The sequence below is a fragment of the Eulemur rufifrons genome, chromosome 20, assembly GCF_041146395.1.
Source record: "Eulemur rufifrons isolate Redbay chromosome 20, OSU_ERuf_1, whole genome shotgun sequence".
NCBI lineage: Eukaryota > Metazoa > Chordata > Mammalia > Primates > Lemuridae > Eulemur > Eulemur rufifrons.
Window position 1 is genome coordinate 21,272,585 of NC_091002.1, and position 12,386 is coordinate 21,284,970.

General features: G+C 51.5%; 1 protein-coding gene across 2 annotated transcripts in view; it reads right to left on the minus strand.

Annotated features, from left to right (window-relative positions):
* Positions 1-12,386, minus strand: part of SRC (SRC proto-oncogene, non-receptor tyrosine kinase) — a 53,218-nt gene that overhangs the window by 18,098 nt on the left and 22,734 nt on the right. For both annotated transcript variants that reach the window (XM_069496349.1, XM_069496348.1), the window contains 2 exons: positions 2,228-2,394; positions 1,030-1,287 (listed from right to left, as the gene is read on the minus strand). In XM_069496349.1, the coding sequence (XP_069352450.1) occupies positions 1,030-1,279 (250 nt within the window). In that variant the 5' untranslated portion in view covers positions 1,280-1,287; positions 2,228-2,394. The remainder of the gene's footprint in view (positions 1-1,029; positions 1,288-2,227; positions 2,395-12,386) is intronic.

Here is a 12,386-nt window from a genome sequence, read left to right on the forward strand (position 1 = left end):
ACACCTGTCCTCTGTTTCTCCCTGCCCGGGGGCGGGGGGGGGGGGGGTGTCAGAATAGTCCTAGCGCATAGTAGGAATTCCGCAAATATTTCTTGAACAAATGAATGGGGGTGTGTCTGTGGGTCCATTTGTCTCACCTGCCTGTGTGTCTGAGGGGTCCACACCCGTCCGTGTGTGTGTCCGTGTGTTCTCACTGTACATGCGTGCATTTCCGCACCTATGAGTCTGAGTGTCCCTGCGTGTGTCTCTGAATGGGTTTCAGACTGCATCGCGTGTGTCTTCATCGGAGACACACTATCTGTGCATGTGTGTTTGTATCTGCATGCGGAGTGTGTCTGTGCGTCCACGTGTCCCTGGTTGTACCTCTGTGCGCGCTGTGTCGGCCAGTGTCCGTGACGTGTTCCCGCGAGTGTCCCCGCTCAGCGTGTGTGCGTGTGCTGCGTGGATGTGCCCGTGTGCGTGGCCCCAGCCGAGTATGCGGCGCAGCGCACGTGTGTGCGAGCACCCGTCTGTGTCTGAGCGAGCACCTGTGTCTGACTGTCCCGATCCCAGACATCTGCGTCTCCCCGAGCGGCGCGGGCCGGGGCTGCCGTGCCCGCAGGCGCCAGCAGAGGGCGCAGGGGCGCACCTGGGCGCGGGCCCCGCCTGGAAGCCACCCGCGCCCTCCGGCTCCCCGGCCCCTGCGCCACGCCCGGCCGCGCGCCCTGCCCAACTCCCGGCCCACCGGGGCAGAGAACAGTCCTGGGCCGGGGGGCAGCTGCCTCGGGCCTGGCCCCTGTGCCGCCCTTCTTTCGGCAGCGCCCCCTGCGTGCCCATCTCCAGGCCCCGTAGACTGCGTCGGATCCCCCTAGAAGGCACCGCGGGGCGCACGACGGCCACGCTCTGTAAAGCCCTTGCCCGCCCCGGCCTCCAGGCCGAGCAACCCACGGACCCTTCCCCTTCCTGACGTCACACAGCTCCCCTGGCGGAGCAGCCCGGGCCTGGCCAGCAGGGGCGAAGCCGTCCCGCACCGCCACCGCAGCCACTGACCAGCCAGCGGCCCCGCCCTCTGCGGGGAGGTGACGGTGTCCGAGGAGTTGAAGCCTCCGAAGAGCTTGGGCTCCGCGGCGGCGGGCGCGAAGGCTGCGCTGGGGCCGCGGTGGCCGTCCGCCGAGGCTGGCTTGCTGGGGGTCTGCGAGGTGGGGAAAGCGCCCCCGCCGACAGCGTGGGCGTTCTCGGCGGGCTCCAGGCTGCGGCGCCGCTGGCTGGCATCCTTGGGCTTGCTCTTGTTGCTGCCCATGATCCTGGCTGGAAGGAGAGAGGACCCTGGGGTGGAGGAGAGCCTCTGGGAGCAGGAAGGGCTGCCTGGAGAAACTGAGGCCCAATGAGGGGTGAGTTAGTCTCCCAGAGCCTCAGTGTCTTCATCTGTAAAATGGGCATAATGATGACACCCATAAAAAGGGTTTTGTTGGTACAGGGCCAGGCACACAAGCAGCCCTCATCATTAGAAGCCCTGACCTTTCTCACCTCTCCTTGAGTCACTGTTTCTCTCCCTCATGGGCAGCAGGGACAGTATCTGAGTCATGCCTATGTACTCAGCACCTAGCTCAGAAGAGGGGACTCACTGAGAGTTTGTTGAATGAATGTATGACTGACTGGAATTGTCTAACACTGGGAGAAAGGTGCTAAAAATGGCAACCAATGCAGCAACATAGGGGGAGGTTTAAAGGAGAGATGGCTGGGAGCTGACTCCAGCCACAAGGCCTTTGCACATGCTGTTCCCACTGCCCTGAGTACTTCACCAGGGTAACCAGTGCCTCCTTCAATTCTCAGCTCAAAAGTCACCTCCTTGGGAAGTGTTCCCCAAATCCTTTCACTGGGTTAAGTTCCCCTGACTTTTGTGCCTCTCCTTGATAAGTGGCCCTGTTTTTAATTTTTTTTAATTCATGTGCTTATATGATTATTGTCATGGCCTTTTATCTGTCTTCCTCACTGCTGTGCTGCTAGTGCCTAGCACAGGGAGTGGCACACAGTAGGTGCTCAATAAGGAGTTCAATGAATGAGTGACTATTCAAAAGTTAAGATACTTCTGTGCCAGAAAGCTAGGAGGTCCAGAGATCAGAAAACACAGAGGGAACCAAGCTGAAAACTCCCAGTGCCCACAGCCCTGCCACCCGCCTGCCTCCCACTTCCTCATCCACAAGCCCTGGGTGGCCACGGCTCCCACCAAGCCTGGCCATCATCTCACCTGGTGAAGGCAGGGGCTGTCCCAGAGGATCTGGGAAGCAGCCTGGGGTCTTGGCACAAACACCAGGTGTGGAGTCAGGGGTTTCAGACTAGAGGCCCAGCTCCACCTCTCCCTGCTGTGTGTCCCTAGGAGAGTCACTTCCCCTCTCTGGGCCTCGGCGTCCTCATCTGCAAAGCAGGGACAAAGCAGATTTGTCAGGGCTGCTGTGAGGATATGATTAGAAAGAGCAATCGTAGTGGCTGTCACTCTTGGATCACCGTTCATCGGGCTCTGACGCCGGCAGGCCCAGTGCTAAGACCCTCCCAGGCCTGAAACCGTCCCAAAGTGTTCTATGAGCCAGAGCGAGGGAGGGAATGGTGGTGAAGGTGGATCTGGAGCCAGACTCCCCAGGTTCAGATCCTGGCTCTGTCCCTCTCAACCGTGTGCCCTCAGGCACATGACTTAACGTCTCTCTGTGCCCCGTTTCTTCATCTGTCGATGACGGGGTTATTGTAGTGAGTGAATGAGGCGTACAGAGTGCCAGGAATATCACATGTCACCATGCCACGCCAGCTGTTACTGATATCGGTGATCCTGGACACAACAGCAAGGTGGGTTCCTATTATTCTCCAGGGGACGCTGAAGACCCCAGAACCAACCCAGCATTTCCTCTGAGAACCCAAGAATGGGGAGAAGTCCCCTTGACTAGCGGGGGCCTCGGGCAAGGCTGTTTGTCCTGAGCACCCAGCCCCCTGCAACCCCCTCCCCATGTGAACCCTCTGGGCCTCAGGCTGCCCGGCTGCACAATGGCGGTGTGGCCTGAATGCTCCCCGGGGACCGTCCAGCTCAGACTCTGTGGGGCTGGGAAGGCCCTGGGGAGACCTGCTCAACAGCCCACGGGATCACCAGGGCCTCCCGAGGGATAGTCAGTGGGCCTGGGAACAAGGAAGGCCGGTCTCTATGGCAACCCATTCCATGGCACTCACACAGCTGGTGTCCCACCGTGTCCCACGGGACCAGCTGACCTGACGACCTACAGCCCCAGGCCTGATGGGGGCGGAGCCCCAACCCGCCACCCGCACCTGCTCCCTGGCGCACCATCTACAACACACTAGCAGGCCCTCCGCTAGTCACTACACGGGACACAGAGATGAGTTAGCCAGGTCCTCTCAGGGGACTTGTTTGTAGGATTTGGAGAGGAAATAAAAATTGTAAAAAGAAAAAAAAAAAAATATATATATATATATGTTTTGTTTTGTTTTTTGAGACAGTCTCACGCTGTTGCCCAGGCTAGAGTGCCGTGGCGTCATCACGGCTCACAGCAACCTCAAACTCCTGAGCTCAAAGGATCTTCCTGCCTCGGCCTCCCGAGTAGCTGGGACTACAGGTGCGCACCACCACACCCGGCTAATTTTTTTCTATTTTTAGTAGAGACGGGGTCTCACTCTTGCTCAGGCTGGTCTCAAACTCCTGAGTTCAAGCGATCCTCCTGCCTTGGCTTCCCAGAGTGCTGGGATTACAGGTGTGAGCCACCACACCTGGCCATAAAAATATATTTTAAAGTAACAAATTTTTTAAATATATAAATAACTATCTAAAAGCCCTCACTTTCTTTAGAATGAACTAAATGATGAAGAGTGAGCTCCCTGTCACTGGGGGTAATCAAAGACAGGAAAATGGGTACTTGGCTGATGTGCTGTGTATGGATAGGGCAAGCCAGGGCTGGACCTTGAGGGCCCTTCCAGCATCAAGAGAATGCACATGCCCTCTTGGGAGGGAACAAGAAAAAAAGACACAGCCCCTGGCCACTAAGCTCCTAAACTAATCAAGATGGCCACTGCCCACTGGGGCACTCAGAAAAAGCATAACAGGACCCGTAAGACCAAGATAAGGGGACCTGAGCCACCAACTGCAATGTTTGTTGGTTTGTGGCCTTGTGTGTTTTGGGGGTTTTTTTGGTTGTTTTTTTTTTTTTTGGTCAGTGGTTGATTCTGATCATACAAATGACACGTGTGTGTGAGAGGCAGGCAGCGTGCTGGAGCACACACACCCCTGTGCCTGAATCCCAGCCTTGCCACCCCATCGTGGGGCCCTGCGCCTCAGCTGCGTCCTCTGTCAGTCGGGGATGACAGTACCCCATCACAGGGCTGCCGGGAGAATCAGTGAGAAAAGTACACGGAACATGCTTAGGACAGTGCAGCGCGAGGCCAGTCCTCAACAAAACGGTCATGTTTATCACTCAGCGTGGACTCTTCGGGAACTCCAGGAAGAAAAGAACATGCCCCCTAATCCTGCCCCTAGCAGCCAACCACCCAGGCATGGCGGTGTGTTTCCTTCCAGCGTCACGGGAACGAGAGACTGTACACAAAACCGGGATCTGTCTGGCACCCTTGACTGTGAGTTCCCTGTGGGCAAGGCCCGAATGGACCCATCTCCTCATCCCCAGAGACCAGGATGGGTCTGGAAATATGTGCAGAACAGACAAAAGACTAAATGAGCACAGATGTATAATTTGCACCCTGTCGTGTTCCCGAAATGCCCCATTGTAGATACCAAATACCAGTCCATGATATGCAAATACTTCCAGAGCCCTGACCTTGGCCTGGGCCCTGCTCTGAGCACTTTGTAAATATTGACTTATCGAATCCTCATGACAATCTAGGAGACAACTGAGGCACAGAGAGGTTGAAGAACTTGCCTGAGGTCACACAGCATGGGCGAGAGTGGAAAGAAAGGGGAACAGGGAACCACACTGGGCAGGCAGGAATCAGGGCCTGCTCACGGGGTCCAGTGGGGAAACTCTGGGCCCCACCTCCTGCCCTCGGGGCCTCCCTCTCACGTGGAGCAGCCACATGTCCTTGGCAGAAGTGAGTGAGCGGAGAAGGCGGCCCAGCCCGGCTCCTGGAGAAAGTACCAGATTTCAGGCTTCAGCCAAGCAGACTGTGCCTGAGGAAGGATGGCCTGTTTAGGGTGGGGTTAGTCTCAGCAGGGCCGCTGCCCTGTGGTGTGTGACCTGGGGAGGGACGGCCGTCCTCCCAGGGGCAGGACGCTATCTGCCCACTTCCTGGTCCTGGGGCCCAAACGCCCAGTCACCATGAGTCTCCCCCTGGAGAAGGGCCAAGCCCGACATCTCTTCCTCCACTTGCAGCCTCCGAGGTAGAGATAGATCCTTGGGGGGGGCGAGAGGAAGAGTGGAGACCCCGCCCTGGGGGTGCCTGGGTTCCCAGGGGAAGGTGGCCCCTTTCCTCTGGGGAGCCACTCCTGACCACAGGCTCTGGACTCCCCCCAGGCAGCAGGCCTGCGCTGTCGCTCCCAGGAGAGGTGCCAGGACACGGCTCCCCGCACTGCCCCCTCGACGTCCCCAGTGCTGCACGCTCCCTGGGGCTGCAGCTGCCTTGGCGTCTCCCCAGGCCGACACCCCACCCCTGCCTCTGCACGTGCCCCCAAGTCATTCACCAGATACCTGCAGAGCACCTACTATGTGCCAGGCCCTGTGCTGGGTTCTGCCCATGTGGAGTCCTGGGGTAGCCCCTCCCCGCACCTGTCTCCCGTCCCTCAGGCTGGGCAGGGCCCTGTTGTCCTGGGCCTGGACACAGCAGTGGCGGCCCCCTCCAGCCCGCCCTCCTCCTGTGGCCAGAGTCATCTCTAAACCACACAGACAACTGGGGCCTCCACAGAAAACCTGTAACAGCCTATGCGTTCACCAGAGGGGGACTCCGAAACAGGCCACGCTCCGGTCACCGAGTGGACAGCGGAGCAGCTGTTAAAAAGAAGAAGGCCGGGCGTGGTGGCGCAGCCTGGAATCCCAGCACTGTGGGAGGCTGAGGCAGTAGGATCTGGTTCTGGGGCCAGATCCTGGTTTAAGCCCAGGAGTTTGAAACCAGACTGGGCAACAGAGCAAGACCTCATCTCTACAAAAAATTTTTTTAAATTAGCCAGGCATGGTTGTGTGCTCCTGCCTGCAGTCCCAGCTACTCAGGAGGTTGGGGAAGGAGGATCACTGGAGCCTAGAAGTTTGAGGTTACAGTGAGCTACACACCACTGCACTCCAGCCTGAGCAACAGAGCGAGATGCGAGACCCTGTGTCTAAAAAAGGTGAAATAAAGGAGAGGAAAAAAGGAACGGAGAGCTCAGCACACACTGCTAAGCGAGAAGAGGAAGACGGCAGCGTAAAATCTCCTCTGGGTATCTCAGGGCCTCAGTTTCCTCATGTGAAAAGTGGGGACAACGCCACCTACATCACAGGGTGCTGGGAAGGTTAAGTGTGACAATGTGTGCAATGGACTTAGCGTGGTGCCTGGCCTGTAGCCAATATGAACAACTATTATTTCAGGAAAGAAAATGGGCTTGTGCATGCATGTGGACGTGAACACCTGCACGCACACAGGCACTCTGGAGGCTTAGAGAAAGTTCTGGAAGGATTCTAAACTCTTCGCAGTGTTTCATCCAAAAAGTGTGGGATGCGGAGAGGCAAATCCCTTTTTTACTTTATATCCTGTGTCAACTGACATTTAGAAATTACTTTGTTGTGATTATTTTTTAAATGAGACGTTAAAAAAATATGCAACAGCTTCCTATCACTCCCCTGTGGATGAGGCCTGACTCCCTCACCTGGGTCCGCCCGGCCCTACGGCTGGGCTGGCGCTGACACCCTCCCCCAGGCCCCTCCCGGCCTCCCCCCACGACCTGCCCGGCCAGAGGGCACCACACTGTCCCTCGCCCCCTGGTCCCAGATGCCCACGACACACGACACACGGTTGTTCAGACACGACACCCCAGCCCCTTCCTCCCCAGCTCTGAGGAACATCACCTCCGCCTCTCAGTGGGGAGGGCAGGAGCTCCGGAGGTGACAGTGAGCACTCCAGAGGTCACGCCGGCTCCACTCACTAGCTAAATCGCCTTGAGCAAGTCATTTTGCCTCTCCCTTTCCTCCCTTCGAAACGGGAATCATCATAAGCCCAACATCTGGAAACTGGAGCGCAAATCCATGCTCCAGGAAAACAATCGGTGCTCAGTAAACAGCACCCATGTTGTTTGCTGTTGTGCCGTCATGAGGAGGCAGGAGCGGGCAGCAGGACCTTGGGTGCCGAGCACAAAGCCGGCCGCTTTACACACGGTTGCTTCTCAACTGTCCCGACAGCGCCGTGAAGCAGGGACTGTAACTGCACCCACTTCACAGATGGGACCGAGGTTCAGAGCAGCTGGAACCTCGCCCGAGGCCACACAGCAAGCGAGTGTGGCGGAGCTGGGACACTCCCACTGCAGGAGAGTGCTGTCAGGACGCACCTCTGCACCCCTGCTCCCCTGCCCACCGTGCCCAGGACGCGCCCCTGCACCCCTGCCCACCGTGCCCAGGACGCGCCCCTGCTCCCCTGCCCACCGTGCCCAGGAGGCGCCCCTGCTCCCCTGCCCACCGTGCCCAGGACGCGCCCCTGCTCCCCTGCCCACCGTGCCCAGGACGCGCCCCTGCTCCCCTGCCCACCGTGCCCAGGACGCGCCCCTGCTCCCCTGCCCACCGTGCCCAAGGCAACACAGGGGTCAGAGGGCAACCTCTAACATCAACACCCTTATCTCTGGACCCTCCAGGGAAGCAGAAGCACCATGGAGGGGGTCCAAAAAAAAAAAAAAAATTAAACAATTCAGGCTGGAACGAGAAAGCCAGGTTCAGAGGCCAGCTCAGCACTGCCCAGCCATGCGGCCGCAGAGGCCCCCATGGGCCCCAGCTCACCCCTCTAACTGGGAACTGGTGGGACTGCTCCTACGTAATTGGGCTTATTGTGAGGAAAACATGAGGTGATATTGGTAAAGTGCCTGGGTGCATAGGAAGTGCTCGAAAAATATTAGCTATTATTATCATTTCTCCCATCCAAGCACTAACCAGGCCCAGCCCTGCTCAGCTTCCGAGATCAGACGAGACCGGGCACGTTTAGGGTGGTGTGGCCGTAGGCGATCATTATCATTTCTATGGAAGACCTTTTTCAGACCCTGGCCCTCGTTTCTAATCACTCTCACAATTAGGCAAAAGCCTCCAAAAATCCTACTATGTGCCCTACCCTGTGCATGGCCCTGGAGGGACTGTCTGGCAGTACTGACTGGGAGCTGAGGCCTAGGAAAGCCACTTCACAGGGAAAGGGTCCAGAAAAGACCAGCATGTTGCTATGGACTGAATGTGTGCCCTCTCCAAATTCATATGTCGAAGCTCTGGTCCCCAGTGTGATAGTATTTGTTTGGAGGTGAGCCGTTAGGAGGTAATTAGGTTTACGTGCAGTCATGAGGGTGGCGTCCCCATGATAGGATCAGTGCCTCGAAGAGAAGACCAGAGCCCTCTCTTTCTTCCTGCCATGTGAGGACGCAGCAAGAAGGCGGCCATCTGCAAACCAGGAGGAGAGCCCTCACCAGACGCTGAATCTGCCGGCACCTTGATCTTAGACTTTCCAGCCTCCAGAACTGTGAGAGATAAATGTTGTTGAAGCCACCCAGTCTGTGGTATTTCATTACAGAAGCTTGAATGGACTAGGACACATGTCACTAGTTAACCTCACTCTACAATGCCTGCCAATGCAATTAGCTTAGAAAATGAAATGGAGGAAATAAAATGGAATTAGAAAAGAGAAGAGAAGAGTCTCATCGTGGCTGGATGAGGTGGCTCATGCCTGTAATCCTAGCACTCTGGGAGGCCGAGGAGGGAGGATGGCTCGAGATCAGGAGTTCGAGACCAGCCTGAGCAAGAGCATGACCCCCATCTTTACTAAAAATAGAAAAAATTAGCTGGGCGTGGTGGTGCGTGCCTGTAATCCCAGCTACTGGGGAGGCTGGGGCAGTAGGATCGCTTGAGCCCAGGAGTTTGAGGTTGCTGTGAGCTAGGCTGACGCCACGGCACTCTAGCCCGGGCAACAGAGTGAGACTCTGTCTCAAAAAAAAAAAAAAAAAAGAGTCTCATCATTTGCAGATGGTATGGATGTAAATCGGGGGAAATCCAAGAGAATTTACTGCAAAACTATTAAACAAAAAGCAAATTAAATAAAGTGGCAGCGAATTAAGTTAATATTCAAAACTCCATAATATATCTATATACCAATAGCAATTAGAAAATAAAATGAAAGAAAGCTTAACATTATAAAAATATCAATTATTCTAAAATCAATCTAAAAGTTGAATGTGATCCCAATAAAAACCCCAGGATTTTTTTTTTTAACTAGGTAAGCCAATTTTTAAATTTATAAGTTAAGGCCAGGCATGGTGGCTCACGCCTGTAATCCTACCACTCTGGGAGGCCGAGGCGGGAGGATCGCTTAAGCTCAGGAGTTTGAAACCAGCCTCAGCAACAGCTAGACCCCGTCTCTACTAAAAATAGAAAACTTAGCCGGGCATGGTGGCACATGCCTGTAGTCCCAGCTACTCGGGAGCCTGAGGCAGGAGGATCGCTTAAGCCCAGGAGTTTGAGGTTGCAGTGAGCTAGGCGGATGCCACAGCTCTCTAGCCCAGGCAACAGAGCGAGACTCTGTCTCAAAAAAAGAAAAAAGAAAATAAAATAAATTCGTAAGTTAAAGTATATAGATAAGAGCAAAATCCTAAAAAGAAGAGTCATGAGGGAGAAATAGCACAACCAGATAGTAAAACTTAAGGTCACTGTAATTAATACTGTGTGGTATCGGCACATAAATAGATCAATGGAACAGAATAGAGGGTCCAAAAACTGTCCCCAAACATACATAAATTTAATACACAGTGAAGGTGTCATTTCACACTAGTGAGAGAAAAGGTGGGCTATTTTTACGATGGAGCTGGGCCCGACAATCTGCCAGCAGGAAACAAATGAAGCTGGATCTCAGTCTCACTCCTTATGCCAGCAAATTCCCAATCAATCAGATTTAAACCACAAAAAAAGTGGAACTATAAAGCTCTAAAAGGGGGAGGAGAGAAAACATAATATTGTCTGATCTCAGAATGGGGAAAGCATTCCTAAACATAACACAAAACCTAGAAATCATTTTTAAAATGATAAATCAATGCCCAATAAAAATCCACAATATCTGTGTGGCTCAATAAATACCATACGCAAATTCAAGAGATAAAGATCAAATTAAGAAAAATATTTGCAACTCATATGATAGGCAAGGCTTTTTTTTTCCTTTAATATATAATGAGCTCCCACAAAATAAGAAAAATGACCAGACAGTTTACAGACAAAGCAAGCCAAACAGCTCTTAAACATATGATGCTCAACCTCACTCGTATGACAAATGCAAATTAAAACTACGCAAGCTACCCAACAACAGCAGAACACACATTCTTCTCAAGTACACATGGAACATTCTCCAGGATAGACCATATGCTACACCATAAAACAAGCCTCAATAAATTTAAAAGGAGTGAAATCATACAAAGTATGTTTCCAACCATGAGAGAAGGAAATAAGAAATCAATAACAGAGAAATTTGGGAAATTACAAAGATATCAAAATTAAATAACACACTCCTCGATAACCAATAAATCAAAGAATAAATCACCAAAACATTAGAAAATACTTTGAGATGAATGAAAATGAGAACACAACACACCAAAATGTACAGATGTAGTAAAAGAGAACTTAAAGGGAAATTTATAGCTGTGAATGCCTAGATTAAAACAGAAGATCTCAAATCAATATTAAGACACTGGCAAAAGAATCCAAAGCAAAGAAACAATAAAGATTAGAACAGAAATTAATGAAATAGAAGATGCCTTAAAATAGAGGGAAAAAAGCCTAAAAGTTGCTTCTTTGAAAAGATAAACAAAATCGACAAACCTTTACCTACACTGAACACGGAAAAAAGAGAGAAGACAAATTTCTAAAATCAAGAATGAAAGAGAAGGCATTACTACTATTCTTAAAGAAATGAAGATTATATGAGAATACTAGGGACAACTCCACGCCAACAAATTAAATAACTTAGATAAAATGGGTGAATTCCTAGAAAACACAAACTATCAAACCTAAGAATAGAAAATCTTAATAAATCTAAAACAAGTAAAGAGATTGAATTAGTAATTTTAAAACTTTTCACACACACACACACAAAAAAACCCAGGCCCGGATAGCTTCACTGGTGAATTTTACCAAACATTTAAAGCGTTAATACCAATTCTTCACTAGAGAACACTTCCCAACTCATTCTATGAAGCCAGTATTACCCTGATACGATAACCAAAGACATCATCAGAAAACTACAAACCAATATCTCATATGAATATGGATGCAAAAAATCTTCTACAAAATAGTAGAGAACTGGCTCCAACAACATAGGAACAGGATTATATACCATGACCAAGTGAGATTTATCTCAGGAATACAATGTTGGTTTAACTTCTAAAAATCAATTAGTGTAATGTACCATACCAGTAGAATAAATGACAAAAACTATATAATAATCTCAATACATTCATTAAAAGCATTTGACAAAATCCAACACGCTTCATGATAGAAACACTCAATAGAAGGGAATTTCCTCAACGTGAGAAAGGGCAGCCGTGAAAAACCCACAGCTACATCATACTCAACAGTAAAAGACTGAACGCTGTCCCCCTAAAATCAGGAATGCAACAAGGATGTCCATTCTCACAACTTCCATGCAAGATTGTGCTAGGCCAGGTGTGGTGGCTCACGCCTGTAATCCTAGCACTCCGGGAGGCCAAGGCAGGAGGATTGCTTGAGGCCAGGAGTTTGAGGCCAGCCTCAGCAAGACCAAGACCCCGTCTCTACTAAAAATAGAAAAAAAAAAATTAGTCAGGTGTGGTGGAGCATCCCTGTGGTCCCAGCTACTCGGGAGGCTGAGGCAGAAGGATCACTTGAGCCCAGGAGTTTGAGGTTGCTGTGAGCTAAGCTGACACCATAGCACTCCAGCCCAGGCAACAGAGTGAGACTCTGTCTCAAAAAAAAAAAAAAAAAAGATTGTGCTGGAGGTTCTAGCCAGAGCAATTAGGGAAGAAAGTGAAATATAAGGTCCAAATTAGAAAGGAAGAAGTAAAACTATCTCTATTTGCAGATAACATGATCTCATGTATAAAAAATCCTAAGAATTCTACTAAAAAATTATTAAAACTAATAAACAAGTTCAACAAGGTTGCAAGGTACAAGATCAATATATAAAAATAACTTGTATTGCTATACACTAGCAATGAATGATCCAAAAATAAAATT